Raw genomic sequence first — 26,795 nt, 5'->3', positions numbered from 1 at the left:
AGGGTGCATTTGGTTATGTTGCTAAAGCAGAAGCTTTTGAGTTGCCAGGCAACATTACTACACCTTGCTCTGTTGCTGTTAAGATGTTGAAAGGTAGTGGACATTTCAAACACTGTGATTTAATCTATTTATCATAAAGCTCATATAATGTTAGAGCTCTGATAGTTATCATGCAAAACTAGAATTGCTTCTTTGTCTCACCACTAAGTTGCAATATTGAATATATTACATTGTGTCATTAAAGTCAAAATCTTACCCTCAGACAGTGATTCAAAAGTTCTCACCTCACTTAGTAAGTAACCTCTGACACCTACCAAAAATGATAAAAAGTTGTTCTCACATGTGCTAAAAGCAAAATAAACAGAATCGATACTGATGCAATATCGCAGAAATTATATAAGTGAAGCATATATTACATTTCAGATATTAGGACATAATATTATTATATTGGAAATTTAATTGTTTTTAAGTGGACTTAACCAGCCTCTAAAAACAAATAGTACAAGTAAGCTACGTGTAATAGTTTGATATCAAGTTCTTGCTCGCATTTCTTACAGAAACTGCTACTGATGCTGAATTATCTGATCTGATATCTGAAATGGAAACCATGAAAGAAATAGGAAGACACAAAAACATTGTGAACTTTCTTGGGGCCTGCACAGTGCAAGGTATAAGGCTAATATTAGATTATTATCAGTAATTCATATGAAAACAAAAAATAAAATCAGTTTAAAGGAGGGTTTAGGGGCTCAGCACATTTGCAAGCTACAATGTTAATCATTTCATTTCATAGTTTATAAAACAATCGCAAGCATGCTGATGACTCTTTTTTTTATTTGCAATAACACAAGGGATTACAATGCTTACAAACAGTACACTATTTAGATTACTTACAGCACTAGCTCCATTTACATGATATTGCTCTAATTATTTACACTATTTAAATTACAATATCTACACAACTTACAGTACACTACTAACAACTACAGTGATGACAAGGGGCATGCCCCATGCTGATGACTCTTGTGGGAAATTTGGCTTCAAAAATTTATCAGTCAGTAGTGAAAACATGGCAATATAGGTAAGATTTCTCATTGACATTCCTTTGTAGGTTTGGACTCTAAGTACATTTTTGTTTTTTATCAACATGTACATGTATCTTGGTAATCACAGACTATAATTTTTAATTGTGAAAGCAGAATGATTACCTCTGTCATGGTAATTGCCACACGGTTACACTGAAGCTAGCAGAATTACTGATGTCCAAAATTCACAGAAGATGTCAATGGTTTTATACAGAACATTTTTGAATTCAGTGTTGAACATCAAATTCGTTATTTGGCCCAACTGTTTTATTCTGGACAGGACACAGGAGTTATCTATTGGCATCTGATTGGTTTGTAAACAATTGAATTGGGTGAACTACATCACACCATATCTTACACATGCGCTGACTGTGAAACTAGCCCAGTAACATGCACTCGATCACAAACCCAATGGCAGCATGCTTGGTCTTACAATGTCTATTTGAATGTCTATTTTTTGTTAATTGGTTTCAGTCTACTTGAAACAATGTCTGTGTTTTTCATAAAAGTAAATTTGAAACAAATAGTCCCATCTTCATCTAATTAAATAGGGAAAAAAAAGGAGCAGGGAAATAAACTATTTACAGTTCAGTCAATCACCTGTTTAAAGCATAATATGTACCGTAATTTTAAATCAAACAGATTAAATATAAATTGAAGCAACTTGCAAATTTTGCACCTTCAGGTCCATTATTTCTGATTGTTGAGTACTGTCCACATGGAAACTTAAGGGACTTTCTACGTGACAGTCGACCTTCTTCGTTGGATCTTGTGGATGAGAAGGCAGCAAGTCAATTAACTTTTAGGGATCTTTTATCAATGGCATACCAAATTACTAGAGGAATGAGTTACTTATCCTCAAAAAAGGTAAATTTCATTTCCAGCTGCTAAGACAAATAACTACATTTTACTAATGTTACCATCTTATGAAACCCACAAAAACTTCCAAAAACTTTATAAAAACTTCACATAAACCATTATGTTTGGATGATTAAGTAACCTACAGTACATAGCAGGTGCTCAGTTAATAATAATAGGGATCATGTTTCAGTAGTGTGTGAAGGCATGCATGTGTGTTGCACCTCTTCAATGCATGCCTTATTATTATTACTCAACGACTCACCGGCAACACACGCTACTATTTATCCAAACTTAGTATTCATGGATAGTTTGAATAGCCTGGGTAGCAGGTACTTGACAGGAGTAACGGAAGATGGTCTAATGTGGATTGGCACTCTATATTACCACAACACCTGCTACACAGGCTTGAGTGATCACATAACAAGTGATATCTTTTTTAATATTCCATAAAAGGCTTTAGCCAATATAATGACTTCATGAATGAATTCATAGTTACCTCTCAGTTGCCCCTGTAATTATATCAGTACATTGTCATTATGCCAAATTAACATCTATATAAGCCATAATATTCTCCAAGCTCTCACTAAAAGTTAGCAGGGAGTGTTATATTTTGATATTGGAAGTTGAAAATAATTTTTCTGACTTCAATTCAATTTGTTTCCCCCACAACTTGCTAGTGTATTCATAGAGACCTGGCAGCCAGGAATGTTTTAATTGCCGAGGACTTTGTAATAAAAATAGCAGATTTTGGATTAGCAAGAAATCTTGGCAATACAGACTATTACAGAAGAACAACTCATGTAAGTGTTATTAACAGATATAAAAAAGTTGATTATTTAATAATTTCTCTTCATCTGTTCCCATTCAAGCACATTTTATAATTTATTATTACATCAAAAATTAAATATTCCCAACGAAAGACAAATACAATCTGCCCAGGCATATGCATGCACATTGAAGCAGCAAAATAATGATGTCAGTGGAGAATTTCTGGTGCTCTACTGCAGCTAGCCATAACAAATGCAAACTGTGACTTTCATGTGACTTGTGTGACTGTTTTTACAGACGTGTGCTACAGTATAAGATAGTTTGCTTGACGATTCTATGAGCTTCTTGCTTCTAGTATAACTGACAAAGATTTCTTTCATGTGAACATAGTGTGAATAAGTATAGACATGGAGATCACACTATTAGAAAAGGAATAAATAATTGTCATAAGATCTTTCTCTCCCTAAAACACACAAACATCCTTATCAATATACTCAGGAGGCTATTGGAACTGTGCACGATTTCTAGTTATACATGGGAAATATCTTCCTAACATGCTCTTTACTTTAGGGACGTCTTCCAGTAAAGTGGCTTGCAATAGAGGCCTTGTTTGACCAGCAGTACACAGTAAAGACTGATGTGTAAGTCACCATCATAGCTTTACTATAATCTATGCTTTGGTCTAGAGAATATTAAGTTTTATTACAAGTGTGCTGCTGTCTTAGTCCAAAAACATTTGCCTGCATATACACTTGTATATGTAAACCAGCTCTTATTCTGAATTATTAAATTAATATCATGGGTGACAAACTATTCCTTAATTTTGGCACAAAATTTCAGCATTAATTTATAATTTCACATATGAAATTACAAAATTGCCAAGGCAATGTTTTATATGAAAAAATTTTCTCAATACATTAAATAAACAAGGCAAAAACACATGATTGCAAGCTCAATTTGTCTCCCATGATATTACATGTAAAAGGTAATCAATGGTATACTCATGAAATAAGCTAGGAAATACTAATAATTATAAGAAGTTTGATAAAACCATTTTCACTTGTCACCATTTGATTACCCATACTTATTTACCTTTTACAAGATAAACTAGCAAATGGTAATTAAGGCTAATCTGCCTCTATCTGTACTTTAGGTGGTCATTCGGAATTCTGTTGTGGGAGATTTTCACACTTGGTAGGTTGAATAGATCCTGATCCACATCTGATTGTCTCCAATGCTTATTTGATGTTTTTTTATATTTTCTTTGTAATTCAATATTAAGACAATGGTTAATAACAAGCCTAAATTCATTGTCCAGTCATTAGAATGGAGAAGTGTACAGAAAGGTACCAATTATCCGCATCCAAGTGCTTTATGCATTTTTCAAGTATCCTTAGACATGCACTTATGTTACTCAAAAATCCACAAGGATCCAGGTTAGGGGTGGACCATTTGACTATTGAAGAGGGGGTGGATGATTTTGAAAAGCAAATACTCTGCATGCATACTTATACCAAAAAAAAAAACAAAATGCACACAACCACTGCCAAAAAAAATTCATGCAAGTTCAGTGAGCTGAAAAAAAGAATGTCACACAGAGAAAAGATATCTTGCGTACACACATCCCGAGGAAAATTCCTAGTGGATGAAAGGGTAAAAACATTCATGCATATAGATGTACCAAGTGCCCCCTTCCCCCCCCCCCCCCCCCCGCCCAAATGGAGCTGGAGCTACAGCTGTATACAGTGGAACCCCAGCGGTCACCTCGTTAATACATTCCCTTCATTATTACAGCCACTTTCTTTGTCCCATGAAACACTTATAGATTTTCTTATGGGAAAACCCTGTCAATTCGGCTACCCTGTTAAGGCCACATTCTGAAATCCCAACCTCTATAATCCTTTATAATTTTGCCCTGATTATATAGCCATTCAAACCAGTTGTGTTCGTATTTCCATTGTCAATACTGTATGCACATGTAGTGATTGAAGTTTCATTTTATTTAAATTATGTCTGCATTCCGGCTGCTCATAAAACAGTTGTTTAGAAGTGCAATCATGATATATATCAGGCCAGACATAAAATTTGACCCTGCCCCATTAATATGGTTGCCCCATTGATACAGCCAAATTTCCACGGTCCATTGGTGACCATATCAACGGGGTTCTACTGTAGTAAACTCAGCAAACAAATCATAGCATGCAAAGTTTGCTGAACATTTTTAAAATGATTATTTTTTTAAAATATATATATATTTATTACTATACCTAATTGATTCTTAACCCTTTTCTACTCTCTTACAGGTGGTACACCTTATCCTGGAATTCCCATGGAAAGATTATTTACAATACTTAAAAATGGATACCGAATGGAATGCCCTATAAACTGTCCCCCTAAAATGTGAGTGGAATGTTAAGACAGTTAAATTAATTCCAGAAAATCTCAAGTATTCTTGAATATTAGCATTTTTCATGCAAAACTTACTACTTGTGATGGTTGAGAAACTGCTTCTTACACCTTACCGCAGCTTACATGTAAATCAGTTCATAACAAGTTTTGATGCAATAAATATGGGAAATGATGTGTTATAGTTATGTCCAAAAGAAAAGTCCCAGCTTAAATATGTAAAGAGAATGACAGTAATATGCTGAAAAATTATTTTCTACTTTATTGGTTTCAGCTATGAAATAATGCTGAAATGTTGGGGTGACACCGCCAAAATCCGTCCTTCATTTTCTGAGCTCTGTGAACAGCTAGATGAGATACTTTCAACAGAAGCAGCTCAGGTATGATTTTTTAATAAAACAAATATATGGAAAGACTTCAGCCAGGGCAACTGGAGAGTTTTCAACTAATCACAATATAAGTTTGGACAATAAGAATCTGAGTTTGTTTGTGATCTCACCAATCATGTTGGAGTAGTAATGTAGAGTAGCTGTGTTGTATTCTAAGTTTTGTGAGTAGATTTATTGTAATGTAAGGTATGTAACTGGCTGTATTGTCTGCAAATAAAAGCTTATTATTTTAAAAAAATCCACAGCTAACAATTGCTCCACTTGAACATGATTGGTGAGATCAATGTGCCCAAGTATTACAAACAAATTTCATGGAAGTTCACTTTGTTCTCACATGGAAACAAAAATAAAAAGTTTGTAGATAGAAGGTCCTTAAAAAAAATCCACTTTCCAACCAGCCCCTTTCCCTCTTCTTGGCTACTCAATATACTTGGTATCTTTAAATCTAAGATATATACATCGAAAAAAAACCACTGAGAAGATACAAAATTTTTATCTACAGGAATACGTTGAGATCTTATCAAAGTCAGTTGACTGTCTGGCAGATGTTGACATGGAGTCTGACAAAACCACTGAAAGTGGAAGCAATCCAGAACAAGCAAAATCAAATCTGCAGCCCATCAACTAGGTCCTAATCAAATGCATAGGGTTTGTCTTGGGAACTTCCAAACATGAGCCAGCTAGTGTTTAATCACACACTAAGATCAGTCAGAGGAGGAAGTTGCCCTTCTGGGCCAGCCCACAAGCAAAAGACCAGCACTGATATAGCATCAGTCCAGAGAGTATGTTTGGAAGACTCTTTGGGTTGATTTTCCTGTACAACACAAATTACATGTATCAACTCAAGTCAACATACATGTATTTATCCACCAAAGGGATGGACAAAAGAACCAATTTATCCAGGTGTGCAACCATGTTAAGAAGCCTCCCTTAACAAATGTCACCAACTCATACTGAAGCAATGTGTAGTGCCTTAAATTAACTTCAGTTTAAACTAAAGGAACCTAAAGCTCGCCCAAATTATCAATGTCTCATTCTTAAATCAATCATCTATAGGCGAATCTTTGCTGACATCATTGTTTACATTTTTCCTCATTAACATACGACTTTGCACATAGAAGGCATCATGCTAGACATGATTTTACTAGGAAAACGTAAAGAGCTTGTGAAACTTAGTAAGTGGTGAAATTTTTGGCTCTTTGGGTGTAATATTCGAGGACAAATTCGCTTTCAAAAACATCAAAATTTCTGTGTGGCAAAAGCGCTAATGAGCTCACAAATTCTTTGTAAAATTTTGAGCTTTCAAACCCTCGTTGCACAAAAAGTATTCAATACATACATCGCGCTCAAATTCCTTGGGACAGTTAATCGTGCTGTGCCCTTTCAATATTCAGTATTAATCTCTTTGTAGCTCCATCAGAAACTGTATTGCTTATGATAATGAGGCAAATATTGTAAACAAACATTCTCCCATTGTCTGTTTCAAATGTGCAAACAAAATCTTAATGACTTTTAATATAAAGTACATTAATTTAAAGAAAACTAAATTATTTTCTTACAGGGTACAATAAGTGCACAATCTCTAAAGTAACAATTGCGTGAGATAACCACTCCTGCTGCAAAGTGAAGTTAAATTCTTTTTTTTTTTTTGAGTGTGTTATTGTGTACTAAGAGGGCACACATAAGACACCTTTAACTTAAGCTTTCCATCAGGTCAAAAAAAACTATCCATAATAAGTACAGGTGTAGGTGTCCAAATTAAGCTGGTGTTGACAGAGCAGTGTTCCAATTTCCACTTTTAGTAATTCTAGCTCTAGATACTGCTCTTCTCAACATTATTTTGGTTTGAAAATCCTTAACATGAGGAAACGTGTGTGTTCAGAAAATATATTTTACAGGTCAGTATTTGTACAAGCTATAGCCATTACCTACTAACCCAGAGGCCTATTGGTCTTATTGCATCTGTCGGCTAAAAAAGATTTTACATGCCTAGCTACCAGAAAAGATCTCTTGATGTACAGGACCAGATGGTGCAGTAAGTATCCTGCTGTTTTTTGTTATAGCGTGACCTGTAAGACATGGCTGCAGTGATAACTTATATTCTATCAGTCTGGCTACCACAAACAATCTTCCTCAAACAGTCAAAAGACAAGACACTACAGTTGACAATGCTTAAATGGCTATTTAGAGTTTTTCACTTATCATTTTTAAAATGGTAAATCAGATTTAGCTACTGGTATAAATAATTATTTATAATCCAGATCATTTAAAAAATACCTGTCAAAAAAATTAATTAAACCTGTGTACATGCATTAATGGTCATTGTAGAAAGGAAGGTTTCAATGAGAGTCAATCCATTTAATTAAGGTGTTAACAACATTTTTTAAAAAAATTTATATGAAAGATGAATTGATATTGTTAATGTTATCCAGCTCAACTTAGTAAATCCAGCTCCAACTTAGTAAAGTACAAGAAAGGTGTGAAAGATGTAAAGTAAAGAACAAAATAATCACTAATCACAGTAAAATGTTCCGTCTTGTCTTTATGACTGCACATAGCAAAAGCAAGATATTTTCAGAAAAGAATTAGGAACTAAAAAAAAAAATCCTTATTCAGTCTTAAATGGTTAAATGTTCAGTACTGCTGGAAAGTTATTCCTCCCTCGTGTCTTGACCCCCCCCCCCCTCCCCCAGAGGCTTCCCACTCTTGATTATACACTGAACCACCAGTTTAACATTGAAGCTTAATTTGCTCAGAGAATGCCCTGTTAGTCAAGGAGAAGTTCAGGCAATGTCGACATTGTGATTAGTGAAATAACCAAGCAGGACCTTTCAGGTTTTTTTTCTATATATATTTTTCCTGTAACCAGCTGTTCACAACAGTTAACTTTCTCTAAGATGAACACTGTTGGCTCCAGCATCTAATGTTTGTTTTCAGGAGCTAAGTATCCATCTTAGAGGGCATCAACGTAACTTGACACAACAGGAAATCTTGAAAGAATGAGTCAAAGTTGAAGTTAATTCTTTTTTTCCAAGAAATGGCAAGTTTGTTTGACTATCTGGTAATAAGATGAAGCCAGGAAAGTTTGTTGTATGTCAAGGCTCCAATGCAGTTTTTAAACACAGCCTTAAAGCAGAAATTGTTTCTCCAAGAGTATTACTAACCATCCATAATGTTCATTCTGAGCCAAAGTATTATTTATCAAAGGGAAATCTTACCTGTTTGCTGACTGTTTCAAAGTGTCTGTCTGTTACCTATTGAAGTTTTAGACTAGAGTTTTCCATTCTTGAGAGGTTTATGTGTTTATATTTTTTTATTTTTGGTATAAATCTACTAAGTGTTCTATCACAAATACCGTTCTGCTTTTGGCTACGCTACTCACTATATATTGTTGTACAGAGAAAGTGAGTAGCCTAGCAATGTGTGGTTGTTAACAAAATGGTGGCTGTTTCTTAGCATTTTCAAAGTTAACATTTCTGCCAAGAGGATTGTTGTTCAAGTTGTGAATGTTTTAGAGTAGGTTTATACTGTAAAAACAATTAGATAATTTGCTCTTGATATCTATGCATAATAGTTGACTCAGGCTACACCCTCATCAACTATCATGTGATAGAAATTTGTATGTATATAGTTTTTCTTCTTAATAATTATCATGTATTTTGTTTTATTCTTGTAAAAAGTATTTATTTTATTTTACTCTTTTATGTGTCTCCTACTAGTAGAACGATCATTCGTTTTACTAGTTACTTGACACAGAAATAAACTTATTATTACAGTTTACTTTTGTTAACACATACACTACAAATGTACAGGTTTAGGTAACAAATTATAATAAGATAAATGTATGATAAAAATCTTGAGTTGTTCTTTTCTCAACTGTGACATGAATGTTAAGAAATAAATACCATTTGTTCTGTACATTAACATGAAACAATCTTTGCAAGAAACAAATGCTATACCATAGAACTTTTAGGGTTTGAAAAAGGTGAAGGAGTGTGGGTAGCATGGTGGCCTAAGGGTTAGTACACTGGCCTCCAGATCAAGTAGTCTGGTTTCAAGCCCTAGCCAGGGTCACTGTGTTGTGTGATTGGGCGAGACAATTAATTACTCTCACAACGCCTGTCTCCACCCAGGAGTATGGGTACTAGCAAACGAAATTCTGGGGGGTAATCATGTGATGGACTAGCATCCCATCCAGGAGGAAGTGTAGAAATACTCCTCTTTGCTTTATGCCTTGGAAGCTGGAGGCAATTGCTGGCCTAATGGGACAAAAGGTTCGAACAAAGATTTAACCTAACGAAGAGGGTGCAGTGCAGGAGTTCACAACTTGGACAAATCAAAGTGGCTATGAGACACTCAACTGTCTGTAAACAGGGGCAATTTTGATGCCACTGACTTGAGGTTTTAATCTGTGGGCTAAGTTATGGACTGGCATTGTTAGGAAATAGTGCAAAATGCAATGGTAAGAGAATACTGGAGGAGATGCGACACCGTTGGAAACATTCATGAAGTTATAGGTTATCCTTGTCTGACATACCAAGACCATATAAAGAAAGTACTTACCGCTTCTTGTCCGATCACCAAAGCAAGTAATCATTCTCATTTTCATTCTTAATCTTTTCATTCTTTATTTTCCAAGCCTGTATCAGTGAATTTTTTTCTTTTTTTGTTACCTTTTGAGATATCTTAGAAATTAAACAAATTGTATCCAATGTAGAGTCCCTATACCACAAGAACAGCACTGCATCTCATCTGCTCAACAAAGTTAAACCCTGTTCAGTGGGGTTCCTACTTGGCTGGGTGACCAAATACAAATACCCCTTGTTGTAATAACTTCTTTAATTTCTTTTTTTTTTTTTCTTCCCTTTCCAAGGCGATATTAAAGACTGCAGAACTCCCAACCTTGTGTAATTTCCTTTCTTCTATTTATCAACTATTTGTTTATATCATTTTGCCATGTCCATATTTAGGTGTATTTTTTACCATACCGTATAAATAATAGCGAAACATGTCATTAAAATTCTCCTCAATTCTCTTGTCTGTGGATCGTCTAAAACTTTTAATCACAGCTTGAATCATTCGAATATTCATCCAGCTCATCAATTTAGTGACGTTCAATATCTTCTTTCTATCTTCTTTCTATCTTTCTATCTTCTTTCAATATCTTTAGGGAAATGAGCTATTTATACAATTACATACTTGTATGGCTTCTACACATAAAAGCATTCATGCGAAAATCTATTTGATGTAGTTCATTTGTGCGGTAACATGAGTACTTGTGTCAGAAATTCAAAGAATAACTAACTTGACACAGTACAAGCAACTGTGAAACAGCCTTAGACGGCAGATGTTCGAAAACTGGGGGGACTCCTACATCTCAGGTACAAATCAAAGATTCTGGTCTCACTTAGGGCATTGATGACAAAACATCACCAAGTATCCTTTAGGGTGCTCTCGAAGAAATAAAGATAAAAGAAATGCTCTCATTAAATTTCTGTTTCAATTTTAGGCGTGATTTCTGCTCGCAAGTACCCGAATCGGTTCTGCTAGTGCACGTTGGATCCTTTCTTGAACAGTGTCTCATAATCAAACCTATTCCTTTTTAAGTGATATCTTTTAGGGGTCTAATGAAGCTCAAGCAACTACCACATTAGGCTCCTTTAGGGGTTAAATTCCAATTTTCCAACAAGCATCCCTGACCTTTTCATATGGGGGTTCCCTCCCGGGATTCCAAATGTCTAACAAGAAGCAACCCAGTAATGGCGTGAAGGGGTGAAATTGCTCCACCACTACAACAAGTTAAAAAGGGAGCACTTGGGAAGAATATCATAGCCAGGAGATGTAAATTAAAGATAGCACTAAGCAGGATTTCCAGAAGGTGAAAATTGGGAGAGGAAAGCAAATGATTCAATATAAATTAATGTTGTAGCTAGGACCTACAATAATAGTAGGAGTCGGGAGAGAAGCATACAGGTAGAAGCAGAGGAGAATACAGGAGGCCAAACCTTGAAAACCCCTGTAGTCTTCCTTCACACCTCCCCACCCCCCCCCCCCTCCCCCCTCATGAACAAATGTACCTGGGATTTCACCTGATGCAGTATAAATCCATTTGACTGTCAGAACTGTTACAACTTTGCCAGAATGTACCTTGGACAAGACCTGCAAATGTGGAATTTAATAACTGCTTATGTGCTTCTTAACAGAAAAATAGCGACAAAGTGTCATCAATTACAATACCAATGGTAACGAATGATACTGTGAATAAATCGTCCTTCTCCTACCTCTCAAATCCACGTAAACGTAAGCATAAACTTATCCAAGCTTGAGCTTATATAAGCTTATTGCTGAGAACCTTGACAACCTTGGAACAGTTTCAACCGAACCGAGTCGTCATTCGTCACTCCAGTGGATCAGTAGATAGTTGCTTCAGTCAAATCGCATTATGAACGACAGAATAATCCAACAGATAACACTGTTATACCCCGACAGAAGAAAAGACTATCAACAGAATTTGACAGCATTTAAATTTGCAAAACAACAATCATCGATCCGCGGCGAGCCGCCATCTTCCCGCCGTTTTCTGCGATCTAATGCCCAGGCTTCATTGACTACAGAAATAGAGTTGTTCTGGGAACATGGGAACAAGTTGTGTGTGTGTCATGTAGGATTCTTTGGTACAAAAGCGAGTTTTATAGCGAGTCTTATAGCGAGTTTAATATGCTGACTGTGAGAGAGGGGACTGAAGAGGTTAGCTGTAAAATCATCACAACGTCACGTGAAATCGAAAAAGGCACATGGAGAAAATAACCTAGTCTTGTTTTTATCTTTATCTTGTATTTTTATCTTGTATCATGTTAGCACTTTCTAGTCTTTCTAGAGTATCGTTGAGGTTTTGTAAAATAACTGAGCTACTACGCGCGCTCTCATTGGTCGATAGGTTTGTTTAGATGAGAGTATGTAAACACAGTTGTGACGTTTTAGATTCGCGCGAAAAAAACCCTTTTCATTGTTACCTTCGCTCATTTGCATTTAGCCTGCGAACAGGCTCCAGGTGTGCCCGATTTAACGAAGCGCCCGATCTCTTCCCTCTCCGAATTCTTCTGTTTCGCGCTCGCCGAAATTTTTTTCCGTCCTCGCCGGGAGCCTGGTCGCAGGCTAATTTGCATTACAATAAAATCTAGCAGGTATGTGAGGAAATTTCAGGCTATTTTGTAGTTTTAGCCCGAAATTGCCTCGCATCCACGTTGGATTACATTGTAATGCAAATGAGAAGAATTAACCGTGAGAAGTGCTATTCGCGCGTATTTTCCTGTTTTCATCTTTTTCATCTTTCATCTTTTTCCATGTTTACATAGCCTCATCTAAACACTCGGGGGGCTGGGAGAATTCTCGAAAGTTTTGCAAACCCTCAACTACTTCTCGGGTTTGCATAACTGTCTCGAATTCTCCCAACCCTCCTACTGCTTAGATGAGGCTATGTAAACACGGAAAATAAAAGTGCTCTATTGCTTAAACATATAAAGTATGCCCTACAACATTCTTGTATCTTTCGTGTCAGTAGTTTCGCGCCGGATACGCCTACAGGAGTAGGGGCCGCGAGGGGTGGGGTTTGGTGCAGGGTGAGGGTGGATCAGGTATCGGCTGTTCTGTCAGTTGTGCCCTTATATTAAGGAGAATTCACAAAAAGATGTTGGAGAGGGGACTGATGAGAAACTACTCTGCAGTAAAAGTTTTTCAAGACCCTTCTTGTCCAATCGCAAAATAGTCGAGATCACTCTGCATTAACCTCTGGTGTTTTGGTACTATCCCTCCCCTCTTCCCCCAATCGATTACAAATAAATTTAAAGTCAATCAATCAAAGCTACAAGACAAACTTGTGCAATTGGGCTTACCTCGCCTTTTAAAATCGCTATCCAGTGGATAACAGTTGAAAACAAAAACCGCTCTATCCACTGGATAGAGATAGCGTTAAATTAACAACCGTGGGGTCTGAAAAATAGCCAATGGACTGTGGACAGGCCCCGGCTGAAAGGGTCTGACCACGCGGCTGAAAACGCCTGGAGGGCACGGGCTGCGAGTGAGGTGTCCCCTCTTCTTTTGATACCAGTACTTCTTCCGGATCTGGTGAATGGAACTTTTTTTCTACTTCAGATTCTTCTACGCTGATTTTATTCGGAGTAATGATCCTCAACACTCGTCATTGGAGTAAGTGTATGGAGTAAATGTAATGAATCCATCGAATTTCCTTCTTTGTCATCACTTTGCTCGAGTCCTCTGAATCTTCAATTTGTTTCTCTTCGACTCCTGGTTCTGTTGTTACTCTGCAATAATAGCGAGTTTATAGCCGACTTTATAGACAGCAGCACTTCGTCACTCGGCTTTGACATGTTCACTTTGCAACTGACCGGCGATAGTGCATGTACTTGTCCAGTTCTTTCAACTTTTCTGATTCCTCAATTTTTTGGCCTCTCATTTCACTCACGGACTCATAGAACTTTACTGAACTCTTTCAGCTATTCGGCAGTGCTCTGCATGAGTCTTCCAGTAACTTAGCTTCGCAGACACGCACAACTTTTCTCTAAATTCTTCCCGTTTGAATTTGTTGGAGCTGTGCAGGTTACTTTTTGAGAGAGCTATTTTCATTTGTGTTTGGACAACTAAATACATCAAGGCTATTGCCTTGCCCGTCTTATCTAGAAAAGGCAATAGTATGCTATGATCCATCACAGGTCCTGGACACTCTGTGTTTTGATAGTAATTATAATTTATCACATAAGCCAAAAAGGACGCTGAAAAAGCTCTTGAAAGTTTCAAATCTGAGTTGCGTTTATGTAAAAAACGTTTCTGACATACAGAGAGAGGACTACACCCGAAACGACTGAGCAAGTTCAGTTGTTGGCAAGTTGTCCGTTGCTTCTTTTTATTTCAAGTACCCCTTGACAAGGGTCAATTTAATTTTTTGATTGCCCTCTTCCCCCCTCCCCCTCCCCACCCTCCTTGATCCTCCTTTTCTCATAAATCCCCCTCTCACTTGCGACTCAAGCATAAGTATAAAAGAACCTTATGCGCTAGTGGAGACGGCCAGAGATAAGCATAGGCATAAAGCCCGGTCGTCACTTGCGACGCAAGCATAAGCTTTCTTCTTTTGCTAATGCTTATGCTTCAAGCATAAGCATTAGCAAAAGAAGAAAGCTTAATATATGCTCATGTTTATGTCGCAGCCGTTCCACTAGCGCATAAGCTTCTTATGCTTATATTTATCGGCTTATACTTGCGTCGCAAGTGAGGACCGTGCGCGCCATACGTACTAGAGGTTTAGGGCTAAGCCCGAAACGGACAAAACGTTGGTTTTATGGTTCTGACTGAATTTCCAAGAATTTTAATTAGTACTTCATTTTGCACATTTCAATTCTTATCTCTTTATCTGAAGGTGGTCAGTAAAGAGTACTTTCGGGATTCGTGAATGGCCTAATTTTTTCCCCTGATATAGGTGAAACGGCCAATTTCCTCCCTTGTGAATCCCGGCTATCGTCAGTAGCCGTGAACTGTGATTTCCAAAACAGTTTTCTGTGAATTAGGAATAAACATTATAAAAATAGTAGTTAACTTTTAGTTTCAAAATTATACAATGTAACTAGACCCTTTATCTAATTCCGAGGATTTTATTTCCAGTTGCTTATTTGCCTTCCACTAGCTTTTTCACCTGACTGATAAAAACTACTTGGATGGTGTGCAAAAGGATCTGTTGGGCATTTTTAAAACCTGCAGGGACCTTTCATTCTCTTTCGACAATAAATCTACAAGAAGCTTCGTGATTGGTTTATCCTGGCAAAATACGAACTTGGACCAATCATATGATGACGTTCATGTTTGTGCAGATCCTTGCACCTTTGATGGTGCGTCAAGGTGGTTCGATGTCGTGGAATCCAAAGGTTGAAGAAAATGCAATTTGTGGGTTGATCTAAGAAAATTTCTTTCATTAACAAAGAGTAGAAGGTAAGATTGCATGACTGTAAATATTTACTGACAATTCGTTATTGTGTAGCGTCAATGGGTGCTTGTCGCCCGCCTGATGTAACTTGACTAAGTTACTCAAGTTCTTTGAAGTCTGACGCTAAGATATTGTGTCCGCGTTACTGATTACAATAGCCTGATCGCTTGAGCTCGTCGCCGTCACAAGATTCTGCTCGTCCCGTTTGCACCTTTGCAAGGCGAAGAGGACACCTCAATATTGAACAAGAAGTTTGCCGAACTCGTGGCCAAGCTGCCTTGCGTGAGAACGATGCATTCACCTCTATTGTTATTTTCGACCAATCACATTCTTGTTATGGTTGGCTATTGTACTCGTGAGCAACTTGTTTGCCCGGACTAGCTACTCTTTCAGATCTTTGTTCCGGTGAAACTCGCCTCACATAATTTCTTTCAAATCCGTCTTCATTTCGAGTGTAAAGCGAAGCCAGTGAAGCCATAGCGCACGATGAATTCAAAGACAAAAAACAGTGCAAATGGGGTTGATGAATATTTGAAGGTAAGGTTGAAAGTAAGATTATTTTATTTCCTCTGTGCGGTGACGTGACTCACACCGTTCAGGTGAATGAAATGATGAAATCATTGTCTTTTATTTATCAAAACATCAGTTTCTTGATCATTTTAGTTGCTTTATTTGGTTTTCATACGATTTAACAAGTGTTATTTGTGGTATCATGTTGAACTTTATTGATGCAGTTGAACTTAGGTCGGCAAGTAGGTCTGAATGAAATTGGTAGCATCGTTCGTTAATTCCACGTCTTCCTTTCATAAACTTGTACTTATAATAAGGACTCTTAACGGAAAAATATGAAGAGCATTGTCTTTCAGTTAAGCTTATGTAAACGATGCTTTTTAATGTTGGCGGTGATTGCTAACCTTTCCACGGTGCTTTGCGTTGTCAAGTGTGAAATGCTGACTTGCTTGAAAATTTTACTTGAAATTCTAGATAGGAAAATTGTTAGAAATGTGAAATTTTTGAAAATTGTAACCCAAAGTTAAACTTTTCATGTGCACACCGTCTTACTTTATGTTGCAATCTCAGTACGTTAATAATTTGTGACGTTTTGGTTTCATTCCAATTTGCATGAAATTTACTGCTCTGCATATATATACCCAAGGGCAGTGCTGTAGGATATGTAATTATTTTCTCAATATTATCTTCAGTTACATGTAGAAGCGAAAAGCTTTGAGGAAAACAAAAATTAAATTAGTTTCCTTGTAATGAGTACAATGATGAAATTTTACAGAATAAAATGAAATTGGTGATATGTAGATGTGGTCAACATGATACACATAACAAACCAAACCAGAGGCATATAACCCCTTCTGACCAAACTGTATATTCATGAAGGATGCTACACTGTGCATGCATTAGCAGCCATCCAAGCATTTATCCCCAAAGCTCTGGATCATGTTGTTGAGATACTGGCACCTCTACAAATTTTAATAATACTCAAATATTACATATCCCTTTAATCTGCCACGCACTAATTTTTTGCCCTCATCGCGCATCTTACATAAACCCTTTGCTGCCGTCTTTTAAGGTTCCTGTAGACCTTCCAGGGTTGATTTTGTCCTAAATATTTTTTCATGCAAAAGATGTCTACTTAACCTGGATTTTCTTTTTTTTTAAATAAAAAAATCAATAAAAATTGAAATGTAACCAAGTTATCCACAAGCAACCAAGTGACATATTGAAAAGCCCACTCACTTCGTTAGACCATCATCTCCTGAGTAATATAGTCCAGTCAGTTTGAATGTACACAGTAACACAAGGGGGGGGGGGGGGGGGGAATATAGTTTAGCAAATATGGTCAGTTTGACACTTATCAAAACAAAAGTGGCAAAGTATATTTTTATTTTTGGATTCTACAGTTTATTAGCTTTGTAGTGATATATAGTTTACTACCTTTTTCTTTGTGTACAGAAAATATTTTCCAGAATGCACCCTTGAAGGTCTAGTCAATCTATACAGTCATGTCAGGATGCTTCAAATTTTGTAATTTAATGTTTCTCCTTTTTAGTCAACTTTAATCATAATAAAACAGCTTAATATTGTTTAGTCACCTGGTGGTAAATACAAGCTGTTACATTCCTTTACTCCATAACTTCCAACTGCTTTTCAGAGAGCAAGAGAGATGCATTTTCATTTCATGTTTCATGAATTTTAAAGCCTGCTCATGATTTGAGGACAGGTACATTATTTTAATACTCAATTTAATGGTTACATAATTATTTAAGGACCTCAATCTACCCTCTCTACAGCTTTATTGGTTGAATACTTGTCTGTGCTTCAAAGAAGTGTCAGGCTTTTTCAAATGATTGCAGCAAAGAATCTCTTACTTACATGTATAAGCAGCCAAACCCATAGACACTCAGTGAATGTGATCTTCAGGTTATCTCAGTCTCTATTTTATATTCTGTTCATTTTACAATGGACTTAACATATTGGACTCAGCGTCAGTAGTCCAGTCACTGTGTTTTGTTTGTGGGTAAGACTCTTTACTTTTACAATGCCTCCCTTTTCCTAACAGTAAATTTGTGAGCACTGGCAACTTGTTGGGGCTGCCTGATGAGATTTGCATTCTAGATCAGACTGTTATCATAACCAGAGACAGAAATAATACTTTCTTCTAATAGCTCTTTGCTCATGAACTAGTCAGAGTTTTAGAAGTTTGGCTCTGATGGGCTGCCTACACTGTAACTTCTCTGATCAACTGGATTAGACCAGACTTAGGCTTTTTAAATATTGGTTCACTACCAGATGCAGAGGTTTCAATAACAGTCAGCAACCTGCAAAATTTGCTGTCTGTGTCAAGCAAATTCACTTTGATTGCCACCTACACGAACTTTCTCTGTTATTAACCTTATAAAGGTAAAAATGGAACTTCAATTAGCCACCTAGTTTGCAGTGTTGGCTATCTGCCATATAGGTAGACAAGTGCCAGTGAGACTGATGAAGTACAATGTATGATCTTCTGTCAGGCAATAGGTCTTGATATACAGTGTAAACTGTAACATAACTTGTGGGTGAAATCAAAATTATTTTGGTAATGAATAACTTCTAAATAAATTGTAAGATGAGCCTGAAGTGATAACTGCATTGTTTTCTTTTCTTCTGTGTTGTAGAAAAAGCGGACTGCTGCTAAAGAAGTGTTAGATTTAAAGATGCCATACCCATCCCACCCTTATGACCTTAACACAAGTGTGGATACTCTTGATGGGACAAAGGCATTCAAGAGAGACACTGCTAATAGGTAAGTCCATAAGCAAGTCTTCTGAACACCTCCCCTTACCTGAGTGTATAAAATGTTTTCCTGCAGCTTATTGATGGCTAGGGCTAATCAAATTAATATGCTTACAGTGTGACCACTCAAACCACTTGGAAAAGAGTTAACCAACTAGAATGTTACTTAAGGAGGAAGGATAGTGATCTTTTTCTTAATAAATAAACCAATAACATTGAAGAATACAAAGAATAGTTAAATAAACAAAATTGGAAACCCGACAAAAGTGTATTTGTATTGCAGACCTCTCAGGAAACTTTACCATTTGTTGATTTAAGTTGTCACAAAACAAGTTTTAATTCACTGCTAAGGACTGAATGTTGTTGTTGTTGTTCTGTATAAGAGTGTATACAACACAGGAGTGGATGGTGTTTATGTTTTCATGTCAAACAGAAACTTAATACTTGCCTTCACAAAAATCTTATCAGTCTATTGTTCTCATTTTATGTTTTGATTGATTAGGTTTTTTCTAGGTGGCCCAGTTCAAGTAGTCATATTGTAATAAATCTGCAGTGAGCTACATACATACATAACTGTACATGTAGTATTATCATGTCCTTCATGTTGGGTAGCAATTTACTGTTATGTCCATGGTCACTCCATGCTACAGAAATGGGCATTACAGAGTCAGCTCCAGATAAGCAGATATTCAGAAATAGTGATCGATAGCATTTGGATTAAAAAAGGAAAGCAGCAGCTTGGCCCTCGGAGAATCAAGGTTCTCTGAGATGATGCTAGTTCCTGAAGCATTTGGGATGAAAAAAAAAAAACTACATGTATATGGTTCCCAGGGACAGATTAATATCTCAACTTCTCTAAATAAGTAATAGGGGTCCATATATCCATTCTATTGTCCACCCACCCCAGTTCTGGTCTTCTTGCTGTAATCAACCTTTTGTGAAACTTATTACCTGTATTTTGGACAGTCAGGCCTGTAACTATGGTAACCTTTATCAGACTTCAAAAGAGTCAATTTGCAAGTACGTGTGTAATGTCAAGAAATTGAACTTGTGTCACTCTGTTTTTATACCATGTATTATATGATGCTTTATCTTTTACAAACAAGGCTTAAATTTTGCTAGGATCTGTTAACTCTGAATTTCATGTAGGTAGAGTGTATGGTATAGTTTGAATTAACTTTTTATTCCCATTTTTTCCAGAGTGTTCGTCAACAGAAGTCTTAGTCTGGACAAAATTAAATTCTTTGGTTTTGACATGGACTATACTTTAGCAGGTAATTTGCAGAATATTGATCAAGTTCTGCATTTATTTAGATCCTTTGTACAGTTTTACAGATGTGTATACATGTATGCACATACATGTATGCATATAAAATAGTCCTGTTTTGGTGCATATCAATCAAATTAAAGCTGTTCTAAAAATTATTTTATATGACAATTGAAACCCAGAGCAACAGGGTCATGTATCAAACACAAATTTACCAACAATAAGTACCACAAGTTAGAGTTAATTGATAGTTTTTATTTTCAGTCAAAACAGAAAACTTGAATCTTAGGCAAAACTTAATAATTATTATTATAAATAATTCCAGGTTTCAAGTGCCACATTTAAAAATTTTTTATAAACTTTGTCTTGCAATAAAGTAAGACTAAAATTAAGTCACATGTAACACTGAAATGAGAAGTTACATACAGTGTACATGTAGCTTGGTGTGCTGCAGTACATTTGAACACAGCATTTTAGCGCATGTTTAGTGGTTTTTATACATCTTACAAAATCAAACACTAGATCTTTTCTGCACTATTTGACTGTCCTTTGGGTCGTATGTTGTGGATTAGCTATTATGACACATTGCTTATTCAGAAAATATCCATCTTTAAATTTTGTTTGATCCCCTACCCTCTGGAAATTTTATATATTATCTTTACACACTCCTTTAAAAGTTTTGACCTTTGAAGGTATCATTTCCTTTGGAATGTTCAATGACCGTCTCTGCATATCGGGTAGGTACATGTACAGCGCATACTCCCCCAGAGAGGGTGACACTGTAGATTAGTTTGATTCCCTATCCCTCTTAAAATTCCAGTTTGTCTTTAAGTTTGATTCCTTTGGCCTGTTCCAGGCTCTCAGTTTGCAACTCATTTCATGGCTCCCAAATTACAACCCAAATGCTTGGTACAGGCTAACAGTCCTTTAGATGTTTTGTCCTTTGCAGCCCTCATTTCCTTAGGATGTACACAGGCAGGTACAAAAGTTGGACCGGATCAACTCGGACCGCCAGTCTGGGTCGGATCAACTCGGATCGACTCGGATCGTCTCGGATCATGAAAAAAACATAAGATTAAATGAAATTGAAACTTTTACTTATTTGAAGGTTAAAATTGCGGTCAAAAATAGGCCAAATTAAGAAAGACTCCCGACGTTTCTCCGTGTCTTGCTGTGTAGCCAAGCCGCCATTTTGTATTCTAAGTGCCAGTTCCTCTTGGACTCATCTCGTGTTCGTCCATCCATCCATCCGTCGATCTCTGTGATCATGGACCCAGATGAAGGTAAATCTTTCTCAATGAATTTTGATCTGTCCACCAAATTGATAGTTTCAGTCATAACCCATTTCTGTTACACTACGTGATTTTGTAGAAATTCGCTTTACTTCCGTTTGGCTCCTAATTTGGAGAACAGGAAGTTGATAGATTTAGCTAATCATTAAGCAAAACTTGGCCTGCTTGACGACAAGGGATTTTAGTCCAAAATGGTTGACATTTTATACAAGCGAATTTAAAACGATTTTCAAAGATCCTGAAGATAGTTTTTGAGGAGGACAATGATCCGAAAGGTATTTCAAGTAATTAAGAAAGTAATTTTATAGTTAGCGCGCAAAATTGAGCTGAACGAACTCACATGAGCTTCGCAATATCTACATCTACATCTACATTTATTAAGTCAGCAGAAACTAAATAGTTATCACGCTAACTTTAACATAAACATGTTCAAATGCAACTAGATACTCTTCGGATCACCGTTTTTATGTTTAGAATCTCGCTAATTATTGAATAATGTGTAATGACTGAGTCGTTTTTGGGAGTGTAGAGCTCTGTAACTTTGGATAAAGGCTTCGTTTTGTTGCGATATTAGGACGCGGACATGGACGTTACTGGCAGTTGCCATGAGGAGTGAAACACAATCCTTCTGTTTACATGTACAAATAAATTGTAGCTAATTCTAGATTCAGTCTTTTTCTGTTCCATTTTCAGGATATGTAGATGTAGATATTGTGAAGCTCATGTGAATCCGTTCAGCTCAATTTTTCACACTAACTATAAAACTATAAAATTACTTTCTTAATTACTTGAAATACCTTTCAGATCGTCGTCCTCCTCAAACACTATCTTCAGGATCTTTGAAAATCGTTGTAAGTTCGCTCCTATAAAACGTCAACCATTTTGCACTGAAATCCCTTGTCGTCAAGCAAGCCAGGTTTTGCTTAATGATTAGCTAAATCTATCAACTTCCTGTTCTCCAAATTAGGAGCCAAACGGAAGTAAAGTGAATTTCTACGATATCAAGCAGCGTAACAGAAATGGGTTATGACTGAAACTATCAATTTGGTGGACAGATGCAAATTCATTGAGAAAGATTTACCTTCATCTGGGTCCACGATCGTGGAGATCGACGGATGGATGGATGGAGGAACACGAGACGAGTCCGAGAGGAACTGGCACTTAGAATACAAAATGGAGGTTTGACTACACAGCACAACATGGAGAAACGTCACGAGTCTTTCTTAATTTAGCCCATTTTTGACTGGAATTTTAACCTTCAAATGGGTAAAAGTTTCAATTTCATTTAATTTTATGTTTTTTTCATGATCCGAGACGATCCAAGTTGATCTGAGTTGATCCAAGTTGATCCGACCCGGACTGGCAGTCCGAGTTGATCCGACTTTTGTACCTGCCTGATGTACACTCGTGTATTTCCAGTGAACCTCTGGCACAATGTGTAAAGCTGTTTGGATATTTTCTGAAACAATACATATATTAATAGATAATGCTCTTTGTTTCTGTTTTAGTTTATAAATCCCCAGTCTATGAAAAGAAAGCCTTTGACTTAATCTGTGAGAGGTTAGCCTCTATTGGTTACCCACAGGTAATTTAAATTAAAGGATGAACTTTGATTCAGAATTACTTTTCTTTTACATGTACAGAGTCTGAACATTAGGGCCAAATACTCAATTTAATTTTTATTTTAAATTAATTGATTTTCATGTACATGGCCATTCTATTTTCAAATAAAGGTTTTGTGACTTGAGGAATAACTTTAGTTAATATTTAATATATGATTTTGTTATGAAGCTTAACTAAAAATCTTTCAAATATACTGGTGTGAATAAACTCTCATCTCTCTTCTTAAACTTGATTCCTTTCCCACTCATGGGGCATTTAAGATTCAACTGATGGACTTATGCTTTGGAAATTGTGAAGATATTTTTTGAATCAAAAGACTTTGAAGGATTTTTTATGCTTTAAAATATTCCAAATATATTTCGTGGAAAATAACCCTGTACATTTTCATAGACGTAATTCTACATAATGATGAAAAGCATTTTTATTACTGTCTTTTAATTTTTTTCCCCTCTCTTTTGCAGGATATTCTCAAATTTGAATACAATGAAGACTTTCCTGTCAGGTACGTTTTGATAATGCTACAAGATATGCTCATCACCATTTAATACAACATGTATTAACTATTAACTGTGTGGCTTCCTTGAGTTTAATAAGTGCTTGCTTGTTTTTTGGTAGGGGTCTCTTCTTTGACTGTGAGCTAGGAAATCTGCTGAAGGTGTGTGCTTTATAAATTAATAATTTGTACTTGAGACATCAATAACAAGATAGCAATTATACCTGTCCAGTATAATAATAATAGTAAAATTATTATTGGATGAGATTTTCAATAATATCCAGAATAATGAAGGTCTTGGTAAGCATTATCTCCCCCTTGAATATTCTGAATGTCACAAAATACTGTACCTCATCCAACAATTACATCAGATAATATGATCACCATTATTACTTGCCTGTGAAAATTCAAAACCAAGCAAAAACCAATCATGATCAGAGAAACTGCTGGCATTGATCACAGTAGAGCTACGTACATTGTCAGCATGCAATTTTCTTTGGTTGATTTTTCGATGTCTGTCAAGTGAGCATCACTTGATTACAAGTTATGGTCTTATCAAGTACTGTTCAGTGATAACTGTTGATAAGATCTAACCATGTAATTGCAGTCTTGCATCATTTAAAGTAACTACATGTAGTAACATATGACTTGTTTTGTAGGTTGACACTTATGGAAACATTCTTGTTTGTGTTCATGGTTTTGATTTCTTGAACGGGTAGGTGCAATTTCTCTGAAAGTAATGAGCATTTGCTTATACATGTATCTTTTGTAGTGAAAAACCTGAGGTAGTTGATCTTAGGGAAAGCAAGAAACAAAATTATCAAGTTATTGGTACAAATCTACCGACTATCTATCAGGAATACTGTTCTCTTATTCGCTGTGCTACTCACTATCTAGATTCTGTTATAGATAGTGAGAAGCCTAGCAGCGTGGTTGTTAACAAAATTAAGACTGCTTCTTTCCATCGTTGAAGTGTTTGTATAATAACAAATTTCTGAAATGTGTGTACTTTCATTAAAAGAACTCAGTTCACGAGTGTTACACTTCTTAAACAATCTTCGTGACCATTTGGAACAGTGTCCAACAATGAGTATCAAAAACGTATACAGTGTTGCACCGTCAGACTCCTGTCACCCGCAAAGGCAGCTCTTTAACTCTTTTGTGTTCTTTTGGTTACAGTATCTTAATATACTTCTGGTTGATTTTCATGATATTAATATTGCAAATGTCTCTTTTCTAATAATACATGTACCTTCTTCTTACAGTTATGAAGTGAGGAAATTGTACCCCAACAAGTTTGTTCAAGTAAGATTCAAATTTAGTTTATCTAAGTAAGAAATTTTTTATGCCAACTTTTTTCTAGAAGCAAATAAAAAGTAATTTCTGAGTCCTAGAGCAACAAATGTGTGCTTTTCCATACATTTTATTGATTATTACATGCATGTTATTACCCACCATGGATAAGGATTGACGGACTGATCATCAAAGGGACATCATTCTTTCTAGATCGCCAAATTTTCCAAACTAGTATAACAAATATATCAGCCATTAAGACAAACCTGAATGCAGAATTCTGAAATATTGATTTAATAAATAACTTTGTAGAATTATTGAATTTAAATATCAAATAATTTTACGTTACAGGCAGACAATTCAAGATATTTCATACTGAATACATTATTCAACTTGCCAGGTATACTTTGCAATGTAATCTTTTCCAGACTATATCTTTAAAGCATTACTTCAATACTAGACTTGCTGGTCAATCCAACTAATTTGGTCATACTGTTAGAACTAGTTAATGGCAAGTTTAACACTTGCTTAGCTGTAGCCACTATTTGGAATGATTTAGACAAACTTGAAACAACATTTCCTAAAGTCGTTCAAACAGATACTGAAACTTAACCTGATAAGGACCTATGGTGTATGTATAAGTAAAACATGTACTTCATTCTGTAATCAAATATTGATATCCATAACTTTCAACTGGTACCTATGTATTATCTTTCTGACCTTTTAGTTATACAGTCAAACCTCCCATAAGTGACCAGCCAAAATGTCAAGCCTAGGCGGTTGCGTACAAAAGGTGGTCGCTTACAAGAGCTTAGACCATATTGGGTCAAAATTTTGCCTCATTAGCATATCTTGACTACGCATGCACGTTTTAAGTGTTTTATTCTGACTTGTGAAAAGTTAATTTCGAGAAGAAATCTGGTACTTCCCATTGAGAAATTTCCATCTCTTGTACTACCCAGGAATACGATAATGTTACAACACCTTCTTATCCAATTTCCACTCTATTATCTGTCAAGTGGTTGCTTACAGGAGGTTAAAAACAAAGAAAATTTCAAACTTTTAGCTCTAGTAGTGGCCATGGTCCCTTACAAGAGGTGGTCACTCACAAGAGGTTCCAAATATAGTGATGTGACTTTTGGTATTTTGGAAAACTGTTCACTGAGGAGGGGTGGTCGCAGCCGGAGGTTCAACTGTATTTATTTATAACCACAGAACTATTTTCTTTTGTTTTTTGTTTTCTTTCTTATAAATTTTAACACTACATTGCCAACAACCTTTAAGTCATTTTCAATTTTGTGACTCAGCTAAAAGAGCTCTTTAGTTACTCTGAGTAACTTTTATCAGTTCCTGTTCTTTGCCATTAATATGTAAACATTTTTCTTAAAAAGTGTGATAATGTTGTTGTTGTTAATAGTGAGATTTTCATTTATGCCTGTGTAGTAGAGGGGTGAAAGATTCTGTTAACTGCCTTACAGTATATTGGGTTGCAAATATTTTTATTGAAGGAATGTCAATGCTGACTTGCTTTTTTATGACAGAAACACATTTGCTGGCCTGTTTAGTGAATTACTTTGACAACAGTCCAGATTTTAAACGGTGAGTACAATTCATACTTTTACTTACTAATAGTTAATTTTCTGAAATTTATGACGAATAATATGTTTTTGCCTTTAGTGAGCTTTTAAAACCTTGAAGGTCTAAATTAATGACTTTATGGTAATAAGGCTGTGTTTAGAAATTATGATTGAAAGTTTGTTATACCACTGAAATACAAGATGCCATTGGATTCTTGTCCACAGAACAAGTAATGGTGTTATTAGCTCAGATGAGTTGCTTTTGACTTACAAAAGCATTCATCAAGATGTCAGGGCAGCAGTAGACTGGGTTCATTTGAAGGTAAGTCTGTGACAATACTGTTGATATTCAACATTTGCCATAGATTCTGAATTCAATTTCAAAATCTAAGATTGGTCAATCCTGACCCTGCCTTAAAGTTTCAAACAGCTCTCACACCAATGTCACAACTCACTCAAAGGTAT

The 26,795-nt window shown here is 36.1% G+C and overlaps 2 protein-coding genes and 1 long non-coding RNA gene across 9 annotated transcripts in view; 2 read left to right on the top strand and 1 right to left on the bottom strand.

The window, feature by feature from the left end:
• The window catches only part of LOC110045651 (fibroblast growth factor receptor 1-like), a 15,740-nt gene extending 6,313 nt beyond the window's left edge, over positions 1-9,427 (top strand). For both annotated transcript variants that reach the window (XM_020751247.2, XM_089293254.1), the window contains 9 exons: positions 1-93; positions 558-668; positions 1,771-1,952; positions 2,624-2,746; positions 3,285-3,355; positions 3,868-3,908; positions 5,018-5,114; positions 5,395-5,500; positions 6,012-9,427. The exon at positions 1-93 is cut by the window's left edge and continues 75 nt beyond it. In XM_020751247.2, the coding sequence (XP_020606906.2) occupies positions 1-93; positions 558-668; positions 1,771-1,952; positions 2,624-2,746; positions 3,285-3,355; positions 3,868-3,908; positions 5,018-5,114; positions 5,395-5,500; positions 6,012-6,137 (950 nt within the window). In that variant the 3' untranslated portion in view covers positions 6,138-9,427. The remainder of the gene's footprint in view (positions 94-557; positions 669-1,770; positions 1,953-2,623; positions 2,747-3,284; positions 3,356-3,867; positions 3,909-5,017; positions 5,115-5,394; positions 5,501-6,011) is intronic.
• Positions 1-12,113, bottom strand: part of LOC110045652 (uncharacterized) — a 15,619-nt gene extending 3,506 nt beyond the window's left edge. The window contains exons 1-3 of one of the 3 annotated variants that reach the window (XR_002296273.2): positions 11,791-12,113; positions 11,587-11,668; positions 1-310 (exon numbers count right to left, since the gene is read on the bottom strand). The exon at positions 1-310 is cut by the window's left edge and continues 3,506 nt beyond it. This is a non-coding gene — a long non-coding RNA (uncharacterized LOC110045652). The remainder of the gene's footprint in view (positions 311-11,586; positions 11,669-11,790) is intronic. The other 2 variants (XR_016208288.1, XR_016208287.1) reach the window with 2 other exon arrangements.
• Positions 12,114-15,369: 3,256 nt separating this feature from the next.
• Positions 15,370-26,795, top strand: part of LOC110045797 (cytosolic purine 5'-nucleotidase-like) — a 29,846-nt gene continuing 18,420 nt past the window's right edge. Inside the window, exons 1-12 of one of the 4 annotated variants that reach the window (XM_089293128.1) lie at positions 15,371-15,505; positions 17,665-17,733; positions 18,668-18,795; positions 19,986-20,059; positions 22,853-22,929; positions 23,429-23,469; positions 23,583-23,622; positions 24,120-24,175; positions 24,726-24,765; positions 25,105-25,153; positions 26,295-26,352; positions 26,556-26,652. In XM_089293128.1, coding sequence (XP_089149254.1) covers positions 18,707-18,795; positions 19,986-20,059; positions 22,853-22,929; positions 23,429-23,469; positions 23,583-23,622; positions 24,120-24,175; positions 24,726-24,765; positions 25,105-25,153; positions 26,295-26,352; positions 26,556-26,652 — 621 coding nt within the window. In that variant the 5' untranslated portion in view covers positions 15,371-15,505; positions 17,665-17,733; positions 18,668-18,706. Of the gene's footprint in view, positions 15,506-15,536; positions 16,038-17,664; positions 17,734-18,667; positions 18,796-19,985; positions 20,060-22,852; positions 22,930-23,428; positions 23,470-23,582; positions 23,623-24,119; positions 24,176-24,725; positions 24,766-25,104; positions 25,154-26,294; positions 26,353-26,555; positions 26,653-26,795 lie in introns of those variants that run through there. The other 3 variants (XM_089293123.1, XM_089293136.1, XM_089293116.1) reach the window with 3 other exon arrangements.

This window comes from Orbicella faveolata, unplaced genomic scaffold (assembly GCF_042242905.1).
Source record: "Orbicella faveolata isolate gen_17 unplaced genomic scaffold, um_ofav_v1 contig_1, whole genome shotgun sequence".
Taxonomy (NCBI): Eukaryota; Metazoa; Cnidaria; class Anthozoa; order Scleractinia; family Merulinidae; genus Orbicella; species Orbicella faveolata.
This window is presented reverse-complemented; position numbering and strand designations above follow the sequence as displayed.